The 22,473-nt window shown below is 44.5% G+C and overlaps 4 protein-coding genes and 1 long non-coding RNA gene across 9 annotated transcripts; 3 read left to right on the forward strand and 2 right to left on the reverse strand.

Moving 5' to 3' along the window:
- The first annotated feature begins 279 nt into the window (after positions 1–279).
- Positions 280–2,474, forward strand: LOC117844645 (uncharacterized). Its single transcript, XM_034725380.2, has 5 exons — positions 280–486; positions 553–595; positions 1,279–1,535; positions 1,660–1,738; positions 2,247–2,474. The coding sequence occupies exons 1-4, from the start codon at positions 297–299 to the stop codon at positions 1,692–1,694; spliced, it is 525 nt and encodes a 174-aa protein (XP_034581271.2). The 5' UTR covers positions 280–296; the 3' UTR covers positions 1,695–1,738; positions 2,247–2,474.
- A 416-nt stretch (positions 2,475–2,890) lies between these two features.
- On the forward strand, positions 2,891–6,500 carry LOC117844643 (uncharacterized). Its single transcript, XM_034725378.2, has 5 exons — positions 2,891–3,068; positions 3,751–4,595; positions 4,677–4,877; positions 5,584–5,779; positions 6,060–6,500. Exons 2-5 carry the CDS (start codon positions 3,789–3,791, stop codon positions 6,242–6,244), a joined length of 1,389 nt encoding a protein of 462 aa, XP_034581269.1. The 5' UTR covers positions 2,891–3,068; positions 3,751–3,788; the 3' UTR covers positions 6,245–6,500.
- Positions 6,501–7,473: 973 nt separating this feature from the next.
- LOC117844644 (ethylene-responsive transcription factor 1) lies at positions 7,474–10,937 on the reverse strand. The gene is made up of 4 exons (XM_034725379.2): positions 10,628–10,937; positions 8,998–10,531; positions 7,854–8,646; positions 7,474–7,761 (listed from the first exon to the last, which is right to left on the reverse strand). The coding sequence occupies exons 2-3, from the start codon at positions 9,218–9,220 to the stop codon at positions 7,889–7,891; spliced, it is 981 nt and encodes a 326-aa protein (XP_034581270.1). The 5' UTR covers positions 9,221–10,531; positions 10,628–10,937; the 3' UTR covers positions 7,474–7,761; positions 7,854–7,888.
- Positions 10,938–11,119: 182 nt separating this feature from the next.
- Positions 11,120–18,617, forward strand: LOC117844646 (uncharacterized). 5 transcript variants are annotated; one of them, XR_011897414.1, is made up of 8 exons: positions 11,120–11,558; positions 13,677–13,819; positions 14,379–15,307; positions 15,405–15,902; positions 16,066–16,153; positions 16,224–17,231; positions 17,962–18,018; positions 18,337–18,617. It is a non-coding gene; the product is annotated as an uncharacterized lncRNA (long non-coding RNA). The 5 variants fall into 5 exon arrangements; XR_011897412.1 differs by having other exon boundaries at positions 16,224–16,623; positions 17,118–18,018; XR_011897411.1 differs by having other exon boundaries at positions 16,205–18,018.
- On the reverse strand, positions 12,145–16,613 carry LOC117844642 (uncharacterized). The gene is made up of 7 exons (XM_034725377.2): positions 14,502–16,613; positions 14,335–14,412; positions 13,660–13,812; positions 13,205–13,516; positions 12,960–13,082; positions 12,567–12,654; positions 12,145–12,477 (listed from the first exon to the last, which is right to left on the reverse strand). Exons 1-7 carry the CDS (start codon positions 16,611–16,613, stop codon positions 12,302–12,304), a joined length of 3,042 nt encoding a protein of 1,013 aa, XP_034581268.1. The 3' UTR covers positions 12,145–12,301.
- Positions 18,618–22,473: the final 3,856 nt, after the last annotated feature.

A 22,473-nucleotide genomic window follows, 5' to 3' on the forward strand; every position in this document is an offset into this window, starting at 1 on the left:
ATTAATTAAGTTATTGATCTCGTTGTGAAAGAATGATGACCTCGGTGGCTTGTGTGGCTAGCTTCACCTTGTACGCATCCTTTTCAAAATATGAAAATGAGATATAAATCATAGTGTACATCTTTAAAATATTTTTAGAACTGTTCTAGTGAAGCATACGTGCATACTTGAAATACTGTTTCACCTCGATAGAGATAAGGCTTGTCACTACATTAATGTTGATATATGCAAAAAACCTATTTTATGGTTTCACCAATATTTAGCTGGCTTGGGCGGTGGGCCTCCTGCAGCAACTAATGGGCTGTTGCCGGGCTTGCGATACAGTGACGAGGCCCCGCCCGATTCTCTATCACTCAGCCCATCAGCCGCAAGTCGTCAAGCCAACGCCGGGGGAGGGGAGGCTGGACCGCTGGAGCCCCCGCCGCCGTTGGGCGTCGCCGACCTATCCAACCCACGGCGACCCCCCGAGACGCCGCTTGCTGCACGGTCAGTCCGCCCGCCCGCTCACCCCACATCAGGACCTGCGACCCTAATAGCCGACTCTCCTGTCAGGCGCCATTCCATTGTCCCGGTCTACGGCGTCCACTCCACCCAGGTCAGGAATCAAAACAGCTATTTTTTCACATCCAAGGCACAGCGTCTTTGACCTGGCCCTTGCCTAACTGGGTTCTGGTTTCATCGTGGTATGGTTTGTTTTGGTTTAACCGTGCATCTAGATTGGTTTGATTTGGATTTAGGAGGGTGATTGGTGGGGTGGGGCTGTCCGAGGTTGACGTTATTTCGCAGAGAAGTTCGGTGTGGCTTTGGTCCGGTTTTGGGACCATTAGCAGCTTCAGTTGCTAGGGTCTTTGATCGATTTTGGAAAAATGAGACAGGATTGGACCAATCGTGTAGAGTATTGGTTCTGTATATACGTTCCCTTGCACTGGAATGATGCCACAGTGATCCTACATTCCTACTTGTTCTGTAGTTCTCTATATTGCCAAGATTGACATGTACTGAGGCGTGACGAATAGGCAATCCTGGTTACATACAGATTTAATGTAATGGTTGAGGAAAAAAAAGAGAGAACTGTTTCTGAAGGTGCTATAGCTGACATTATTCTTCCTAGAGTTACTATCCGCCTGGAGCCTGGAGGTAGCAAATGTGATACTAGTCGTAACATTTTCTCTACTGATTTTGTCAATTGTTTTAGGATATTTTTAGATGGTAATATTCAATTATTAGAGTGACGGTGTGCTCTTTTTTACTATTCTATAAGCATTTTTGCATGTACAGTTTCCAAATGGCTAGTGAGGACTTGAAAGATATGCTGAAGAATGTGGACTGGAAGACAGTGGGCGGTGCAGTTACCACTGAATCTAGCCAGCCGGTCATCAAAAAGCGCCTTCCAAAGAAGATCAGGCAAGTCCCTGAGTGTTATTTTCTACCTCGGCGATCTTTGCCTTCTGCATTGGCAATCTACGGTGCCGTGTGCGCTGCTGGTGTTGGTGCAGGAATGCTACTTGAGGTGTGGATAAACAAAAAGATCAAAGGTACATGGCAGGACATACCGTTCATTCTATTTTCTTAAGGATTTACAGTAGCACTAAGTTTAAAAAACTTGTGTTGCTTGTGTATTTTGCAAATATTCCTTGCCTTATTAGTTGCTGCGTGCAGAGGATGGTGGCATTATCTGGGAGATGGATAAATGATGTGCACCACTCTTTGATATGGTTGAACTAGTTTTGGCACTATGGTAATTGCTAGCTCTGAAGTTCTATGATCATCTTAAATTGTATAAGGAATTATCTTCACCCTGTTGTTCCATAGGATCTTTTGAGTTTTGACATCATGAGAAAGCAAACTCTGTTTTCCAGTATGAATTAGCACATCCTTGTCTGTGTATCCCTGGTTTCCTTGGGCACTCATTAGACACACGAAATTGCAAATAATAAAATCGCAGTGCATTTTGATTTGATTATAGGCTATAGAGTGGTCAATCTGAATATTTGCATAGTGGTTGAGTTGCACGTTGCATATGAAATCTGATTGATGGATGCAAAAACATGTCCTGCTGTGATGAGCTATTCTTCTGTTGAATTTCAATGCATTTTGTGCCCTCTATTTGGTGTCTTTCCTCATAACAGAAGTACAGAACCCATCAGTAGAGATTTCATCTGCTCTTGTTTTCCCTATCCATTACGAAATATTCTCGACAGTCTGCTATTCTCCTCTTACGGAAAAGTGATTATTGTTCATATCAGATGACTCCCTCCTTGTCCTTGGAATGGCAACATAAAGCCTGCCTGTTGCAAGACGGCAAGACCCTTTGATTGGTGTTTTCACACATTGCATCTACTGTATGGACCTTTGCATTCACACAGCTGGAAGGTGAATATCCACTGGTACCAGTAACTTGTATGGACGTGTTTGTTGTAAAGGACGAACTCACAACTTTTTCTCGATTGGTGCAATATCTCACTCTTCCTCCAGATCCTCCCCTGTTCGCTTCAGCTTATTCAACTGGCTTATCAGCCACCAAACAGTGTTTTCCTCTCACAATAAATCAGCCGTTTCAGCTTTTCAGCCGGCTTATAAGCTGAAGCGAACAGGCCCAGGTATGAACTGTGCAATGGTTTGTAGCAGCTCCGAAAATATTTACCAGCGGGCATCAGGCAACTAGAAAAAGGGTAGGCAGCCCAATCAAGCCCATGTATTGGCCCAGCTCGGCAGCAAACGTAATCGGGCCATCAAACGCGATACACGGCGTCAGCGTCTCCGAGGTGGGCCCCACGTAACGCGCTTGAGGCTGAGCTAACTGCCAGCTTGGATCCTTCTTCCTTCGTCTCACGGATCCGATAGGAAGAACTACGAAACCCAAAGCCCGCTAAGGCGATAACTTATCCCCAAATTAACTGGCAGCAAAAAGCCGGTCGATAACCTTGCCTTGCTTCCTCCGAGTCCCCATCTCTTGATCTTCCCTTCCTCCCTGCCGTTGCCGGCGAAAGAAACAAACGAGACAACCCCCGACGCCAAGGCGGCCGCCGGGAGACGATCGCACCGGCGCCCGTCCGATCCAAGCACGCGTAAGCCCCGCTGTTCATCTTACTCGCTTTGTCCTACGTGTGAAGACGGTGTTAGCTGGCTCCCCCGCCGCGCCGTCCGATCGCTCTGGTTTTGTTGGGGCTCGATCCGTCGTGTCCGCGCTTGAATCGATCGCTGCTCTGTTAACTCGATTATCTCGCCACGCTGGGTGATCGGCCGGCCTGCTTGTCTGCCCCATCTAGGGTTCTGCAATTGCTGTCGTCTCAATCTCGTATCTGTATGTAGAGGTTAGGGTCCACGCACTTTGGGTGATCACGCCCGTAGTCATATCTTTTTAGGGAATACTTGATGCTGTGCGGTTGTGTTGTGCATCTGGGATTAGTTTCAGTTGGATCCCTTTTGGTTTCTTGGCGTATACAGATAGCATTGCCAGCTCATGGCTCAATTCCAATGCTTTGTGTCAAAAACGGAATATAACTTGAATTTTTTTTGAAAAGAATAACTTGAATTTTAGGTAACGACAGTTTGGACATCAGATATTGCTGTGCTTAAAATGTCTAAAATGATTGCTTGCGAACTTCACACAAGATAGCTAGAGTATATAACAAACAAATGACAGTATGAGCTTCTAAATGTGATGATAAGATCTCAGGGATGTGTTGCAATTTCCCCCCCTCCTTGCACCTCATGTTTGGCAATTTACGTGCAATCACTTGCTTGCAGGTGGTCCCTTTTTTCTACTATAGCCTCTAGATGATTCCATGGGAACTCCAGATGAAATGATGGCATACTCTTCCCTGTCAAAAATTGATACCAGCCAGAACCAGAGAGCTGCTCTGTCCAATGTAGTTGCTGGAAACAACTACCCGCCTCAGGATTATCTCTATGAGCCATCATTTGAACCAGACTTCCCAGAGTATGATTCGAGGGACGATCCGTTCACTCCGACACGAGCTAGTCCAAAAGTCAATCTGAAGTCTGTTCTAGGTGGACTGGTTTCAATCGTCACGGGTGCAAACAAGAGCGAGGACGATGCATCGCAGCAGCAAAGTTTCAGCACAGATATATCGTTTCTTGGATCTGGCAATGATGGCGACGTTGATGTGCACCCATCTGTCTGTGTTCCAAGTGCACCACCACTGCTTGAAGCAAATGCTTTGCAATATAGTGCATACAGGGAGGTGTTGCTAGCGGATCCACCAGAGTGGTTGCCAGATAGCTCTGCTAATGCCTGCCTGCAGTGCAACTTGCCTTTCACAGCTCTGACTCGTGGAAGGCACCATTGCCGGTTCTGTGGAGGTATATTCTGCAAAGATTGCTCCAAGGGAAGATGTTTGATGCCCATGAAATTCAGAATTCGTGATCCTCAGAGGGTTTGTGATGCTTGCTATGAGAGGCTTGATCCACTTCAGGGCCTATTGATCAACTACAATAGCAACTCCATGCAGCCAGCAAAACATGACGTCATGGATTGGACAAGCACTAGAAGCTGGTTGAACATGCCTGTTGGTGTATCAATGGAGTATGAAATATACAAGGCTACAAACACAATGAAGAAATATTGTCAGGTATGTATGATGTTTTACTCAGCAAAGAGATATAACCTTATAATCTATAGTTGAGAAATGTTTCTGTTTTGGAATATGTAGGTTGCTAGGTTAAACCCTGAGAAGTCCATCCCATCATCTATTCTCAAGGGAGCAAAGGGACTTGCAATTCTAACAGTCGCCAAGGCGGGTGCAGTTCTTACATACAAAGTTGGCACTGGTCTTGTAGTTGCTCGCAGATCAGATGGATCATGGTCTGCCCCGTCAGCAATTTTATCTGTTGGACTGGGATGGGGAGTGCAGGTATTTGCCCCATAAATCTCATATATGTTAGTGTGCAGACAGCATCTATAGCTTTTTAGACAAATTATCTTTTGCTTTTTCACCAGAAAATAGATGAACCTCATTACTCAATACAAATATGCACATCACATTAGTTATGTGTTAGTTGTACAGAAGAATACAAGCTACTCCTTACATTTTGTATTAGAATTAGGGAAAGTGTTTAGAAGTAGACTTTGACCATTACCCACACAATATATTATGAATTGCTACAAAATTGATTCATATTAAAAGATACGTGAAATGTGAATCTATTGATACACCTTTAATTCATGCATATAATTTATGTTTTTGTTGGTCAAAGTTTATGGAGTTTGACCTTTTTCGAATTCTAATATGTCTGATACTTTGAAACGGAGAGAATAGTTTCTAGTTGACTGGGTGAGAAACCCTAGCTTTCCTTTGCCTTCCTTTGCTGTAGTTATGCAAAAATGTCCCTAAAGTTACAATGTGATCCTAACTATCTGCTCATTTTCCATTAAAAAGTAGCATACCTATCCTGCAAAACTTGTCTGAAAATGCATTAAATTATGGCCCTTCTCTTGACTGAGTGGCAGGTTATAGAAAAGAGTTGATATTGGAACTATGTAATGATTTGGATGCTTCACTGCATTTGTTGTGTGGATCCTTAAATTTCCATTCATGGTGACCTCTTTGTATATGCCAGATCGGAGGAGAACTGACGGATTTTATCATTGTGCTTCGTGACCGTAAAGCTGTTAAGGCATTCAGCAGTCGCATTCATCTTTCTCTTGGGGCAGGATTGAGTGCTGCAGCAGGGCCAATAGGCAGAGCCTTTGAGGCAGATGTTCGGGCCAGCGAAAAAGGTTCCGGAATATGCTACTCCTACAGCTGCAGCAAAGGTAATAATCTGAACATTGGTTTTATATTTTGCCACCATTTTAGGTCCAATTCTGATTATGTTGTCAAGTAGGATATGTTTTATTAGTAAAAAGAAGGGAAAAAAAAAGGACTCACCTCTGTATTTTTTGTAAGGTAATAATGTACTATCCATAGTTAACATTGAGACATCCATGCAGCAACAAAACTTCCTTACCTCTGATTGGTACAATGTAGCAAGTTCGTGACAAGCTATCTTAATCTATCCTGAATACACTTGATGTCCTAAAAACTTGTAAACAGGTGCGTTTGTTGGGGTTTCACTGGAAGGGAACATTGTGACAACCAGATCAGAGACCAATCTTCGTTTCTACGGCGACGCTTACCTGACCACAACCGATATCCTGTTTGGGAGGGTGGAGAGGCCCCGAGCCGCCCAGCCCCTGTACTCAGCTCTAGACGATCTGTTCTCCAAAATGGTCTGCTAGTTCATTTAGATTGGTGCGATACGCTGCTGCATGCCTCGGTTGTTAGCTTGCAGCCATGTACATAAACATAACATGTCAGGAAAATCCTAAAAAATAAAAGATGCCAGGAAAAAAATGTACAGCTTTTGTTGGATGGGTTTCACTTTCACTACTGATATCAGCAGACACTTGTAAATATTGGCAGAATATTTGGTACGCTGCCGTGTGCCGTTGTGGACTCATTCACGCAATGGAAGACTGATAGATTTGTTGGTTAGTTTGTGATTAGAGTGTTTGAGCACATGATGAGTATATGTGCGTTTATTCTGTAGCAACTCGGTGCTGGTGGAGCCAGTTCGCCGTACTCGTGTGACGGCGCCGTGGCACTTAGCACTGTGGATTGTGGAATGTACAATATTTGTTGCTCGTTCTCAATGCATGTAGCTATGTGCAGACCATCGGAAAGGATGCTTTTTCGCTCACCTGTCTCCAGCAATCAAATCGAATATCCGACACACCTGTACACCTTAATTTTTGTTTGTTAATTCCAGTATATATTAGATGCACATATATTTTTAAAAATATATATTTGTGGATAGCGGAATGCCGGAATTAGTAGTTGAAGACTAACACAAGCAATTCGAGAAAGCAGCAATTGTGGGATTCGTTCATGCAGTGGAAGACTGATAGAATCGATCTGTCAGCGATGGAGTTTCTAATTGTATTTCAGCACATGCTGAGTCTGTAGCAACTCTGACGGAGCATTTCACCGTAGCCTGCTTCGCATTCACGTGGGGAGCATCGACGCAACGGCGCCTGGAGGAACAAGAGGCCGTCACGTCCAATCTAGCAAAGATTCCTCGGCGTGCCGTCCGTCTGGTCAAAAACGAAACGATCTTTTGCTTTGTACTACGGTCTCGTGTCAAGGTTCCTCGGTCTCACCTTCCAAGGAACAATATTTGGCAGTAAACGATTATGTTAGGTTAACAGATTCCTCGCGACACAAACAAATGGCATGTTGGTCCTCCCGTCAATATAATTACGTTAGTCGCTTCGTCTTTTAATTTGCTTCTGCACCACTTGGTCTCGATGGAAATGCTGGGCGTGGCATAGAGGATATCTTCTTTCATTCAGCAAGTTGCGTATGGTGCTGTCAGCATTTGCAAAAGGCACTCAAGTTCTACAGCAGGATTTTTCACTTCATTGTGGCATTCAGGGGTAACCGTGCAAGCTGAGCAGATAGAGTTGAATTGGATGATAATCACAAGCTCTTGATACAGAAAGATTTCCAGAATCACATACACCTCAATGGTGTTGATACTTGATAGAACAATGATTGGGGGGAAAGAAGAGCATGATATTGAAGAAAGCACAACAGTTAAACATGTCTCTCAGCTCACAAGTTCAGCATGCACCACGCTTGCGTATTCCAACTGGAAAGGATTAGGAATAATCTTGGAGTAGCATCACACGTCAACAGAGGTATATCACTGCAATCACCTGAAATAATGCCTGGTTTTTTCCCTCAGCCCCTGGGCCTGGTGTCGTCAATGTAAGAGAATAGCAACTCTTAGGAAAATTGACAGAAAAAATGGACATCTCGATTGCTTATGTGGGTGAGGGCGCTTACAAGTTGAAACAGTGATTTCTTCAGCCTGCTGTGTCTCAGTAAACACCACTGTCCATTGGTACATCGTCGAAACTCCAGAGACCTCCGATGTTCACGCCATCCTGAGCCACCTCACCGTTGAAAAGAGCGTCAATGTTTTCATACGAGTTGCCTTCAAGGTAAGGTAACTGCATAAAGTTCGGGTAAGGCTCATAATACGCAAATTCATCCGCAAGCCACACTTCGCCATTGCCAAAAACCATATCTGCCGTCACCCCATTTTCATGATCAGTTTCTTCAGTTGTTTCTTTCCCACCAGCTTCAAGGTACTTCGATCCATCAAGTTGATTCAGCTCGAACGCATCAAGCCATGCGCTGGACATTGGTAGTGGAGAGTCTGACTCTGACAACTCAATCTTGACGACTGTGGCATCAGTACTGCTGCCTGCTGAGATGGCATGTTCAGAGGCGCTGCTGAACTTCAGGCTCTCTTGTGACATAACCTTCTTTGCCGGTCGAGGCACACGTCCCGGATGCCGTTTGGCAGACGCTGTGATGGTGTCAGGGAAGTTCACCTTGGCTTTCTTGCCGCGTATGCGTCGGGCTGCCACGTCGTATGCTCTTGCGGCCTCCTCAGCGGTGTTGTAGGTGCCAAGCCAGACTCGGACGCCCTTGCATGGGTCTCTGATTTCAGCTGCCCATTTGCCCCAAGGGCGCCGCCGGATCCCCCGGTACTGGGTCTTTCGCTTCCTGCAGGCGACTTTGGCAGTATGGCCGTTGAATTTCATGAAAATGGAACTGTTTATTTGAAAATCTGCATCCAAGATGATAAAAAAAACACAGGTTAAGGTGAAAGAGAAACCCCAATTTTGTTCCCTCTATGATTACAACAAATATATGCTATATGCTCCATAACTAGAAAACAACAAATATTCCAATTCTCAAAAGCTATATGCTGGATCTCCTGTTGCATTGATAACCATATGTAAGGATATGAAACCATGACAAGCAAGGTACAACAAAACCTATTCGAAGCATGGCATCAACATGAAATCAAAAGCATACACCAAAGGAACAAAACAGGAGCAACATAATCAAGAACCCAAGAGAGAAAATAACAGCAAGAACTAAAGGATAAGAAAACAAGGATGTCCTAATTATGAACCTTTTTCCTCATGTCCAAAATCCACCTCCTCCACGCTACTGCAATCCTCGAAATCCTCAAAATCAGCCTCAAAGTTGTCGTCATCGGCTTCATCAAACTCCCAAGAACTCCTTTTCTGGTTCTTTCCACTCCTCCTGCTACCACTCTCTGCCCATAGGTCACCAGCAGTGACCGTGCGCCTCACTGGTGAATAGAGATCACTGAGAATGGCCCCTCCACACATGGCGTTAGTTTTACCCAAGGATCTGACAATGGAGATGGGGGATACAGGGGTGGGTGGTAGCTTTTGCTAATGGCTTAGTGCTGTTAAGTTTGTGCTTGCATATTTGTGCTGCAATAGGCTTGCTCTAGGTGAGCTAATTGCATGTAATATATACTAGTGGCATTAGAGTAGTATGCAGTACTATAGTGCAAGTGGAGTAGGTGAGTGGACAAGTTGGCATTGGTGTGCCAGGAAGCAAATGTTCTGCATTGGAATATATGTGGGTGCATGAACCAAATGGAGTACCTGGACAACACGAAGAGATGTTTAATCTTCTGTGAACAAGTTGGCAACTTGTGATAAGTGCAATGAGCCAAAGGTATAAAATCTGTTTTGATTTGCCATCACAGTGGTAATTACACACAAATAAAAGGTTGAGTTGCTGCTGCTTTTGTTCATTCGAAACTCAAGTAGGTAATGCCTGGTATTTTTCATGGATTTTCAGTAATTTGCTATTAACATAACAAGTAGAATGATTCCATTTGTCAAGTAAGCAATAGGTAGACTTTTGAAGCAGAAGGCTGCCAATAGGCAAAAGAACATGTCGATTTTTTTTGAACAAAATAAGCACTATGCCAAGTACACTGAATAAAATATAATGAAAACTGACAGAAACTTATCATTCTCATGGCCACCGTATGGAATTGTTGGATGTAGATACCTGTCTGAATAACTGTGTGGAATATGTTTCCCTTTTATTTTAACATTTTTCTATTTGGTCCTCAGTCATCGCAATGTCTATTAGTTCTATCATCCTATCTTTTATCCTTCTCCGGAATACTTTTATTTGCAAGTATCACTGAATTGTCCTACATAACCCTTCCATGCAAACTGAAAGATTATGCTATCATGAACCTGAAGTTCTAGAGTCTCAAATAAAAAATGGACCATCCAAACAGTATAGATTTCATCAACACGTGATTAAATACCTCAAGACCCCCGCTCGACTAGATCTGACTGCTTTCGCGCCTACGTCCCAAGAGGTGTTAAATAGCACAATTAGCTGAGAGGATTCAGTCAACATTACCGATAGAACTGACACAACACAACTATAACCAAACACATACCAGAAAGGCAGACATGGACAGGCTAAGGAGACCAACAGGAAACAAAATGGTTCAATTGGCATAAAACACAAGTCTCCTTGACCAAGCAGATATTCAGACTTACACCCGGTCCAGTCAGAGTCTGAACCCACAAGCCCAAAATCAAATTACGATGCCAGGCGCAGTCCCAGGTCATCCTCAAGACCTCAACCATGCTTCTCAGAACCTGTCAAACAAAACGCATAACGCAATTTATAGAACGCACGAATGAGGAATGTATGCTGTATGCACGAGTACAAGGGCCGAGCCATGAGTCGCCCACCTCGCCGTGCTCGATTGTAAGAACGGGTCCTCTAGCTCAATGCCCACCCAGACGACGCGAAATCCTTGTATCCTCCACCTTCCTGCCAAACTTCCTCCCTCCCTCCCTGACCCTGAGGCCCGTCAGGGCGTCAATGGAGGTGTTGGGGACGAGGACGGCGTCCTCAAATTATGGCAGGGGTGATCACCGGCGGCGGATTGACGGGACCGTGCAGAGGAAGTGAAATATGCTTCAGTCCGGGCAACCCATTAGAGAGGCGGCGTAACGCCGGAGGGCATCGCCGGCGGCGGCGGTGAGAGGAGGAACTGGAAGTCTGGAACTGTGTTCACTGGGGTCGGAGATGAATTGGACCATGTGATACTAAATAGTTCAAGGTATGTTTCCGCAAAAGTTCCCCACGTTGATAGCCTTCGATCTCAGCCGTGTAACCATAATTCGACGGAGATCGGTGGGCTGATTAGGATCACGATTGATCCATTTTTAGGGACGTAAACGGAAATATTGGATTGTACGACGGCCGTACCAGAAAATCTCATCCACAGTCATTCCTCGGTGAAATTTCCCAATTTCCTTTTCCCTTTTTGAATTGAGAATTGAGAGGTCGGCGAAAATTTCCTTCCACCGAGGCGTGCAAGCACGATGCACGAACCAACGGTCCAATGTGCGAAATCGCGGCCCTTCTCTGGCCCGGATGCTTCCAGCGCCGCCGCCGTTCGCCGTCGCCGAGAGGGTGGAACCGATTCACCTTCCAGCGAGGATAGCAGCCTCCGAGACGGGCTCTTCTCGGGCGGAAGGATGAGCCGTCAGCCGTGTGCCCCGGCATAACTCACTGCTAGAACTAGTAGCCTGGAACCGGCGGGGCGGCTGGAGTGGCTCCGGGCCGACGCTCGTGCGAGCTCAGAGTCCGTTGGTTCGTGCTGAAGACAATCAGGTATCGGGGTTGTTAGCTCTGTCTTCTCGCATTCACGCCCGCTTCTATTAGTTCTCTATGCTTTGATTCCTTTGCTGCATGCGTCGGAACTGTTTGATGTATTTCCTCACTGGGTTCGTGCCGCGCTCTACCACTCCACTATGGAGTGATCGAGATAGATAGGTTCAAATGTAGTGAGATGCTCTGTTCTGGATTATATTAGTCGAAATGCTTTAGTAGTTGTACTTATTTGTTCGCAAGGATTTTAGCAGTCATACTTATTCGTGCATGCAGCATGCACATCAATATCTATCTAATGCACTAGTTTTTAAATTACCTGCAAATTGTTTTTCTGGTGGTGATGAGTGAGGGATTATTTATGCCAAAATTATGTAAAGCCACATGTATCTTAGCATACAGACCACAGATCTGATATTGATATGTGAAAGCCAAATAAGACCGAGATTTGAGATCACTTCGAACAGTAATCTATGTTATGCTCTAAGTACTAAAAATGCTATAGAGGTGAAATTTGCATTAAACTTCACTTTTAGTTCTCTAACAGCACCACAACAGATAAACCTTAGATGCATCATGCTCGTGCAAATGGCCCAATCCAAATACCAGCGCATACATATACAGATCGAATAACACACAGTGTAAAAGGTTTGCTGAAAGAGACGTGCTGAACAATATGAATCTACACACAGGTACGGTTTGCACCGTAGACTCAAAACATAGACAGATAGTGGTCCTTATGGAAGTTAGACCAGTGGCCTGTTGTAATTGGCTTCTAGCATTAAACGGAGGCGGCTCACCACTTCTGTGAAAGTTGGTCTTTTCTCAGGCTCATTTGACCAGCACTGCTCCATGAGTTCCCTCCATTGGGGATCACATGATACTGGTATTGGTGGCCTCAATGTGTTGCTCAAAATTCCTCCTGCAAATTTTCAGTTTGTGATCAGGAACGCAGATAGTGTTAGAGCAGAGGATATCCTTTATAATAACTTCATAATGTTTTAAGCAAACCTATAACTCCTCCATGGTGCATGCCAGCATATGGCTCCTCGCCCGTGAGTATTTCCCACATTATGATTCCAAAAGAATACACATCAACCTATCATAGTGTCAGATAAAGGTACATTTAATTGTAGATAATACAGATAACTAAGTCTGAAGAATTAGTTTTCTTTTCTTCTTCACTTAAGCAACTTGAATATGCAGAAATAGCTGAGGCGAAACATAACCCTCCTGAATAACAGAGTTAGTCAACTCAATTATCTTAGTACCAAAATCACAATTCAGTTGTTGGTTTTCAGCTTATTGAGTGCCATATGAGAAACACAGATAATGCCACAGCGCATGTTCTGCTTTGTAATACCATTAATTTTTGGGGTCATCAAGATAGGTTGTGAGTACTACCTTGGTTGATACCATATTGCTGCTCATTTCAAGCATTTCAGGAGCCATCCATGGAAGAGTTCCTCTCATTCCAACAGAGACCATTGTAGTCTGTTTCACCTTGGACAAACCAAAATCAGCTACCTGCAGTCAAGTTTACCGGTTGCTTTATTTCAGCTCACATGGAAAGGAAGGGGCCATTTATACATTTCTTCTGACTCATTTTATACCAACACAAACATTATATTGATGGAAAGGTGGCACACCTTGCATATGGGACGAGATGGATCATTGAGATTCACCAGCAAATTATCACACTTCAGATCGAAATGAATTATATCTTTGGAATGCAAGTATTCCATTCCTATAGCCACATCCATAGCAAGAGTTATCCGTTTACGCCTGTCCAGAAATTTTTCTTTGCGCAGAAGGACTTTCTTGAGGGATCCGCTGGCCATGAATTCTGTCACAGTTGCTAATGTCCCCCCAGGTCCATTATTCACAATCCCGTAGAATGCCAGCACATTAGGATGGTGAAGTTTCGAGAGGATGGCTGCTTCTCTCCAAAATTCTACAATCTGCGTGATAAAATTTGTAATTGTTTTATGATGAGCAAAGGCTAGTTCACTAGATCTTGGGACACTGATCTATTCTAGTACTAACTGCTAAGTCTCCATTGTGATTGTGACTCCAATTTGTCATGTGATTTTAAGCAACTAACCAGTTTATCTGTCTCAGATGATGGATACATGAAACAGCTATTCTTTATCCGTTTGATGGCAACATCTGTTCCCCTCCATCTTCCATGAAAGACAGTTCCAAATGCACCAGAGCCCATCTCCTGCAGATCTTCGAGGTCCTCGTTGCTTATTATCTGATGTGTAAGTCAAACAAACCATCAATGTTACATTGTGGAAAATCATGTGCAATGATGTGATTGATTGATGATTCCTTGTCCAGAACTGCAAATTACTTGTACTAAAGCTTTTTTGTTCCTTGTTTTTCTTCTGTCCGTATATTTTCCTAACAGTACTCTTGCGGTGTAAGTTATTCTACACATTTTTTTTTACTGAAATTTTTTTATGTTGAATGTATGAGGGGCAAGATGGTCATTTCAGATGTCCAGGTATAAAAAAAGAAAAAATGAAATAAAAAGAGAAAAATGGCATGAAAATAAAAGTGCCAATGTCATTGTTGGCAATCTGGCTTCTTTGTAGTGACAAACTAGCGAAGTCCAACGTTCAAAGACCTACAATGGCAAAAAGCTCGGGGTGGGGATCCCCACAAGATACTATGCAGATTCTTGCAAAATATATAGTTCTGAACTTCTCATTGAACTAATGACTTTGCAGTTGGGACTGAAGATTCTAGCTTAATTTACAAACGAGCTACTCACCTGGACATTGCTTATAATATCTATACCCAATGTTACATTTGCAGGAAGGTCTAGTTTATTTTCCCTGGTTTCATATACCTGCCATCAGAGGAAATGCAAAGGCTGTCATGGAAAATGCTTACGGAATTACCTCTCATGACTACATATGTGGAGGTGACGGGATGTACCTCAAGCTCTGAGATTGGTGATGCAAAATTTTCTGTAACTTCTTCCGACGAAGCTCCAACTTGCATATGTTTGCCATCGCCTCCAAGTGAAGTGAACCTAACAATTTGTATGTCGTGTTGTCCGCTACTGGGAGAAGCTTGTTCTTTGTCCCTTGAAGACTGTACAGGACCATTTTTCTGTAGCTCAGCTGCCTTGCTTTCTGAAGATGTAAAAGGACGTGGGGAAGGTACTATTTCTCTGTCATAGATAATTGGCATAGAAGGATCATCGTTCTTGTCAGCACCACTGCACATAACATCAGGAAGTGTATGCTCTATACTCCCAGCGGTATTTACTGAAAATACCTGCTCATGGGTGTATGGATTCACACTGATGTGTGTGTTGTCCCACAAAATGTGAGCTCCTGCTTCATTTGACTCAGATGGCTGGGTAGGAGCAGGCCACTCTGTCCGGTTATGCAACTGAGTGGTTCTAATTTTGGTGAGCTGATCTGTATCGGAATAAGGGGCGGTGTCTCCTTGGGAGCTATACCTTATTGCGTCTATCATGCTTTCATCAGAGCTCAGGCATTTGTGCACTGGTTTTTGATAATCTCCTGAAGGAGATGCAAGCATTTCATATACAGCTCTTCCAACAGGATCTTCTGTCACCAACTTCTCAAAATTTATTGAATTGTTAGGCTGGATAAATTGGATGATTGTCTCAGTCTGTTCTCTCAGCAACTTGTTAACTGGACTGGTATGTTGAGTTGGGCTGCTGTAGTTTGAACTCAGTGATGGAACCCTCAAACTGTTCTCGTCTGATGGTATGACCAGCTCTGTTATTAATGCCGTGCTTTCCTTTTCCTTATTTCTTTCCGCATTTTGGCCAATCTTTGACATGCTGGTTGCTGTCCTTTGCAGTTCAGTAGTCTTCCTTGATGTGCCATTACTACCATTTCGCTCCCACTTAGATGGATATGCGAATTCCAATGGCATAGATGAAGCAGTGTTAATATTTCTTGACTTTGTGGCAGGATAGGAGCTTGCTTTGCCTTCATCACTCCGTATAGCACAGTCTTGATTGGTCATTTGTTCCATGACAATGGGAGGAATCTTATGTAGGGGGATCCTGGATGCCTTCGATGGAACTGTAACACTATTTTGTGAACACTTGCTCCTAACGCATGATGGGGCTTCTTCAGTCCTCCCTGTCACTGATCCTTCATCATCAATGTCAAATATCAGCTGATCCAGATCACTGGCTGATGTACTCCCCGGACCTTGTGCACTTAACTTGTCTCCTGGTCCAGTGTATCCATACCCATTTATTAGAGCAATGTATTGTGCTTCAGTATCTTCATCTGATGAGCTCCCTACCATAAAATGTACATGGTGCTCATCATCTTCATCTGTAAATAGGTACAAAGCTGGCCGTTCTTTGCTTTCTTCTAGTACAATGCACTCATCAATCATATGGTGAACATCATCATTGGAGGCAACAGAAATGAGCACATTCACTTGTTCCCCCGGCAAGTGGTACTTGACTATGTGAGCTTGCCTGATGAGTTTGGTTGTCTTGCAGATCAATCCTTGCCATGACACTCCCCGGCTAATCTGAATCAGATGCTTCTCACCACCAACATACCGGAGCTTGCCATCTATTGGCCTTGGTAGGAATCTGCCACCAAAGTTGCAGAGAAACTTCATTCTAGTTGATCCAGAGTTATATATCTCTTGCAGGTTCCTCTTATTTGATCCTTGACTGCTTGTTTCACTGAATGGAGGAAATGTCAACAGCTTCTTTGATGGTTTATCTCCAGAAATATTAGCTTCTTCCCCCCAAGGAGTGAAGCTGGTGCTGATGGTCCTGTCATCAGAGATGATTGGAACCAAAGGCTTCGTTGTGTTTGCCCTGTTTTGCATGAATTCAAGAGCAAACTCTTCGCCAGTTCGGAAGGAGTAGTTCAACAGCTGTGTCTGCCCAGTCGTAACAAAAAACACTGGAGGCCTAGGGTTGGTATTTGGGACACTTGTTGGCAAAGCTTCTGAGAATCTTGGATGTGCAACGTCAGGACCTCCAGCTCCAATTGTTTCTAGACTGCATGGAGAGCGTACAGCGTTCTTTGACATTACCTCTCAGGTCAGCATTTGATCTTTGTGGTATTTCTCAATCCATTTTTAATAGCTAACCATAATATTAGCTGGCATGAACAGAATCACATAGCATCCTTATTCAGCTAGTTGTGGTTTTGTTCCCCATGGGTGATATGATCTGGAGATATGCAATTAGAGGGTTAAAATAATAACTTGTATCTCACAATAAATTATTAAAAGTTCTTGAAATTGTAAACCTGTAAGATAAGGCAGAAAGTTTAAATTTAAAGGCTTAGCCATGATGATTACTACAAAAAAGTGAAAGTGTTCAATAATTCTCAAACTGCCTATTCTTGTTTCCAGTGTGTGCTACTAGTGATTATGCAGCTGCCAATATAACAAAATCAAATTATATTTTGTTATCAAGTATGTAAACTTTACTTCAACAGGATAACATTAAGTATATTAGTAATCACTTCCACCAAAGGAAACAGTGAATCATAGATGACATAGTTTGTGAAAATCCTTGTTCTTCTGAAGATAAAAATAGCACAAACTATTGCAAAGGGAATACAAAAGCAAAGAAGAAGATAGGTGCTAACCCTCACGATCTCCAGCTGAAGGCTGTGACAACTCTTGAAAGGTTATGAGCTGGTATGTACCGTCTACCTTACATCTGTGATGCTTGAGAGATTGTTATATATAGATGGGTGAGGTTTATTTAGAATAATACTAGTAGATTTGAAGATGAACTAGATTGGTGTTGGGCAATGGGGTCTAAACCAAGTCATCTGCGAAGCAATTAATTGGTTTTGTCCAGACTTCACATTGGATGACAGCAATGGGCTATATAGTTTGAATCAGGGCTGCTACTGGTTGAACGTTGTTTTTTCTAGATATTCACTTCACAGGCAGCCTAGCTGGTCAATGGTTGTTAATGTGGAACTGGAGTGAAGTGTGTTGTATTGTGACACATCGATCAGCTTTAAATACATGCACATCAACATGTATTAGGCACTTGTCCATCCGTGAAATGAATATGGCAAATATTTTAATAATATATCTGACAAAGAAAGGAGCTCATTTGCCAGATTGTCTGTCTATTTTGTATCTAAATGTAAGTATGTAACTGCAAGTGAAACATTTTTGTGACATGGGCAGTAAAGGTTGTAACAATTGTCATTCAATGTGGGGCAAACTCTAATTCTATAAACCTCAGCTGGAGATATCACATTACTTGGGGCAAGGGGCTGCCTTTTTAAACTCCCATGTGTCACTATCAGATACCTACTTAGACATAGATATTGTGGCTCATTGCTACACTATATCATGATGATGAAGCACTGTGTATACATCATACTCACTTCTATATTACCATTTGTAGCCCAACTGGACTAGTTTTCTTGAAATGTACAGTCTTCGCCTCTTCAGCTGTCACAAGGTGAGTGGCTCTCTTACGCAAACTGGACTCTGTAGGTGAAACTTGATTAAGTTTAGCCACACATTGGTCCGGCCATTTGTGTACACTAGTAGTTCTTTTAAGTTGACCAGTGACTTCTTGACTAAAGATATTTTGGTTCACTTGCCTATCGGATTCAGATGATACTGAATCTCTTTTCACCTTCCTGCTTCTTTAGCTATATATCTACCTGCAGATGAGAACTAAGTTCTAACCATAAGCAGTTTTTTTGATAAAAAAGTAAGGTTTTGCTTCATTTTTGGGATGCTGAAAATGACTGCTTGAGTGTTTATTGCCTAGGTGTTATTGTTACGGAACCCACATTTCTGGGTCAAGGACGCTTGGTTGATTGGCACGTCAGTTGACGAGTACGTGGTGGTTCATGTCGAATGATCAAACTGTACTGAACTGCCGACGAGGAGATGAACAGTTAGCATGGGGTGTTCTCCTGGATTTAACTATGCAAGGGATTTGTTACCCAATAATCTTTTCCCTTGTATTCTTCAAGAAGACATGACCATCCGGCATACAGATGTTGACACCAGACACTGATATACCTTCAGCAGTGACCTAGCCGGCTAGCCCTCGATGTCGACGGTCATCACCCTGCTTCTTTGGAACGTCTGGAAGAGCAGAAAGGCCTTCCACACGGTTGCAACATCCCTAGGAGACAATAGGGCGTGAGCATTCAGAGATCGGGCAGAGAATAAGATAGGAAGAACAACAACATCTTCTCTAATCTCAGATTTCATCAAAGAATCAATCCAGAGTATTCACATTGCGACGGCTAAGGTCTCGTGCCGGAGGTCGTGACGACGGCGCCGGGCGACGACGCGGCCAGAAGCAGGAGGAAGAGCGAGAGAAGCCACGAGGAGGATGCCATGGTGACCTTTGGATGGTAGGTTGCGTGTGGCAGCTGCAGGGCAGCGGCCAGCGGGTCGACGCATTGCTGACCTTCCCTGCTCTTCATAGACTTCAACTCCTCCAGGCATCCAGATTGACTTTGAGCACATGCAAACGTGCGACGCAGTGTAGCTGCGGCTGATGACCTGGCATTGCCAGCTTCGTTCCTCTACGCAATCATAGAGCACGGTACCAGACCTATCATAGTTCAGAGTGCATAAGAAATTGCCATTGCTGGATATAATACCGAAGTCAATGTTACTCTAGAAATGGCAAACAGACGAAAGACAAATCACCGCAGGCCATAGTCGACAAATCCCCTCATGCACGCGTTGCTGTGGCTAGAGTGTCACTAGAGAGGTAGAACATATTTACCAACATGATAGTTCGCCTCCGTCATTATCATCATTGCCAAATTCTAGTCAACCTCAGCCAGAACCCTTAATCCTAACCCCAAGACCCCAACTACAAAATCACACGCAAGATGGCGGTGGCAAAATTGAGAGTCGAAGGTGGATATGCCCGAGTGGATTAGGACACTTTTCATAAAAATCTTCAATTTTTGCATGAAAAGATGCATGTAGTCCAAAAAAATTTTAGAAAGATCTACGAAATGATACATCAGTAATTTATGATACTCGGGGAGCCCTCTTGTAAGCAAAGCATTGTTCAGAAGTCAGAACACCGCCTCGACGGTAGCGTCGTCAGTATTATTCAGACGTCTCGACTTGTGCTTCGTCATTTGCAGTTTCCTTTCCCCGTTGCCATTGCAATCACCGGCGGCGTGTGGCACCACCTCCACACCGGTGAGGACAACAGAACTCTTGTCAGCTGATTCATCGCCGCCGGAGTCACCGTCCGTCGCCGCAGTTCCAAAGAACCTCGCGATGCAGAACCTGCCGGAGCCCAGGTTCACAAGCTGGGAATCCTGGCATTCCTCGGGTGCTGCGCCATCAAGCTCCTTCCAAGGGTCCACTAGCTGTGGCCGGGAGTCCATGGCGTAGATGTCAGCAGCAGCCAAGGCCTTGGCATCGGCGGAGAGCCCGAACCAGAGGTCGAGCTCGGGCACGCACTCGACCTTGCCCGTCCACCGTCCACTCGCTACGGGAAACATGAAGTTTGTCGAGTGCCGCAGGCACTCGGCGAAGGCTCAAAAACACTCGGCAAAGAGTTTGCCGAGTGTAACACTCGGCGAACTGGACTCGATGAACTTTTCCTCGGCAAATAGTGGATTTGCTGAGCGTCAAACGTCGGGCACTAGGCAAACGCTTTACCGAGTGTCAAAAAACACTCGGCAAAACAAAACACTCGGCAAAAAGGCGTTGACGGACTGTCACGGTAACAGCGCTTTGCCGAGTGCCAGACGGAAGAACACTCGGCAAACGTTGACGTTTTGCCGAGTGCCTCCGTCCCGACACTCGATGAAGAGTCTAAATGTTGCCGAGTGCCGTTTCACAAACACTCGACGAAAATTCAAAATGTTGCCGAGTGTCGTGCCCACGACACTCGGCGAACTTTTAGTGTTTACCGAGTGTCGACTTCGTTGCACTCGGCAAAGAAGACACTTCCGCTAACTTTTTATGGCGCCTTTGCCGAGTGTTGTGTCGATACACTCGGCAAAGTAGTCACAGATTAACAGAAACTGGCCTCTTTACCGAGTGTTAACACTCGGCAAAGTGTCCTCCCGCCTCCTGCAAAACAGATTCGTTACATATAAAGGACCCCTCTCAAAAAACAACCACAGAAGCATCACAAGCATATAAATTGCATCACAAGCATATAGATTGCATCACAAGCATCACAAGCACACAAATAACATTCAGAAGTACATATAGGTTCTAGTCTAAACAAGTAATTCACAAGTTTGCTTAACACAATAGCCGTTCAAACAAGTCACTGAGGAGGATGTGTAGGTGGCCACTGCCCCCAAGATGATTCTGCATTGGATGCCGCTGATTGATTCTGCACAAAGTTAAAGAGATTGCATTAGTCACTTTTCTAGTGTCAGTTTCTAGTGCCTGTAATTTCTAGTTTAATTCTAGATTGATTGTAAGGTTGAGAGTGACTCACAGGAGTAGCTGCAGGAGGTGGAGGTGGCGGGAATAGGTTCGATGGCATATGTGGTGGAGTTTAACCTAAACTATGAAAAACACTCTGCATGTAATGCAACATCGACTCCGTCCTCTGCTTTCTATCTACCGATCCGCCTCGATCCTCGCCTCTAGGTCCTCCCTCGCTTCCGTTCTACTTCCACCTGGACCTAAAATATTTCATCCCAATGTCTTATTGCAAAGCAAAAGGTACGTAAAAATCAACGAAAGAATTTCGGCAGCACCTCCAAATACACGTCCTGGAATGGAGATTGTGTATCCGGAGAACAATAGGGAGGTGCTGCCGAAACTCTATCTCGGGTCGGAGTAGACCATGGAAACTAAACCCACCTACACATCCTCGGGCTGTCCAAAAAACGTGGACAATTTGAAACAGATACGGTTATAAATATGCAAACATCTGCATATTTCCAACCGTATCTCTTTCGAACGGGAGACGCCTAACTAGGTTATGTGATATACGAACATCATACGGAAAGAGAGGTGTAGGATGCCTCACCTTGCTATCCTACAAAGTGACAACTCGAGGACAGTAACGTAGCCTCTCCTGCAAAAAAAGAACATACAACTGTCAAGTTAAATTTTCGCCAGCACCTCCCCTGCACGTGGAGGTTTCCATAACCTGCATCAAATAAAACAGCACGATGGCCGACAACCACATCTACAGCAACAGAACGGCACGATGGCCGACCTCCACATACAGTTCTTATACCTTAGATTGCCAAGTCAAACATCATTTTCTAATTTCTAAAACAAAAGCCCTACCACCTCTCTATCTTATCCTTCCCTAATTACTAATTACTTTAATAATTTCTAATTTCTATTTCATCCTACCACCTCTCTACCCTTTTCTAATTTCTAATTCCAATTTTGTAACTTGAAGAACAAAGAATGATTACCGGGAGGGGTGAGGGACGCCGTCCTAGAGAGGCGAGGGGACGTCCGGTAGCGGCGGGCGCGCCGGGGGCAGGGGTGGCGGGGGCGCCGGGCCGGGGATGACGGGTGGGCCGGGGGTGGGGCCGTCGGGGCGGGCGCGGGGCGGGGGCGGCGGGCGCGACGGGCCGCCGGAGGAAGAGGGAGGCGGACGCGGGGGCCGGCAGGCGGAGCGTCGGGCAGGCGGGGGCGGCCGCCGGCGGCGGTGGAGGGCGTCGGTGGCAGCGGAAGTGATACGTGCAGCGAGATTCGTTTTGGCGCCTGAGTGTTCGAGTTAGAATGCCGCGGGACTTAAGTCAGGTGGTTTGCCGAGTGCCCGCGATCTGGCACTCGGCAAAGTCAGAAGGTTTGCCGAGTGCCGGATCACGGGCACTCGGCAAAGTGAAGTTCAATTTTTTTTAAAAAATTTCAATCGGAACACGCGCCTGCCAACGGGCCCGTGTACATACTTTGTCGAGTGTGTAGCAAAAACACTCGGCAAAATATTACC

Source organism: Setaria viridis, chromosome 2 (assembly GCF_005286985.2).
Source record: "Setaria viridis chromosome 2, Setaria_viridis_v4.0, whole genome shotgun sequence".
Taxonomy (NCBI): domain Eukaryota; kingdom Viridiplantae; phylum Streptophyta; class Magnoliopsida; order Poales; family Poaceae; genus Setaria; species Setaria viridis.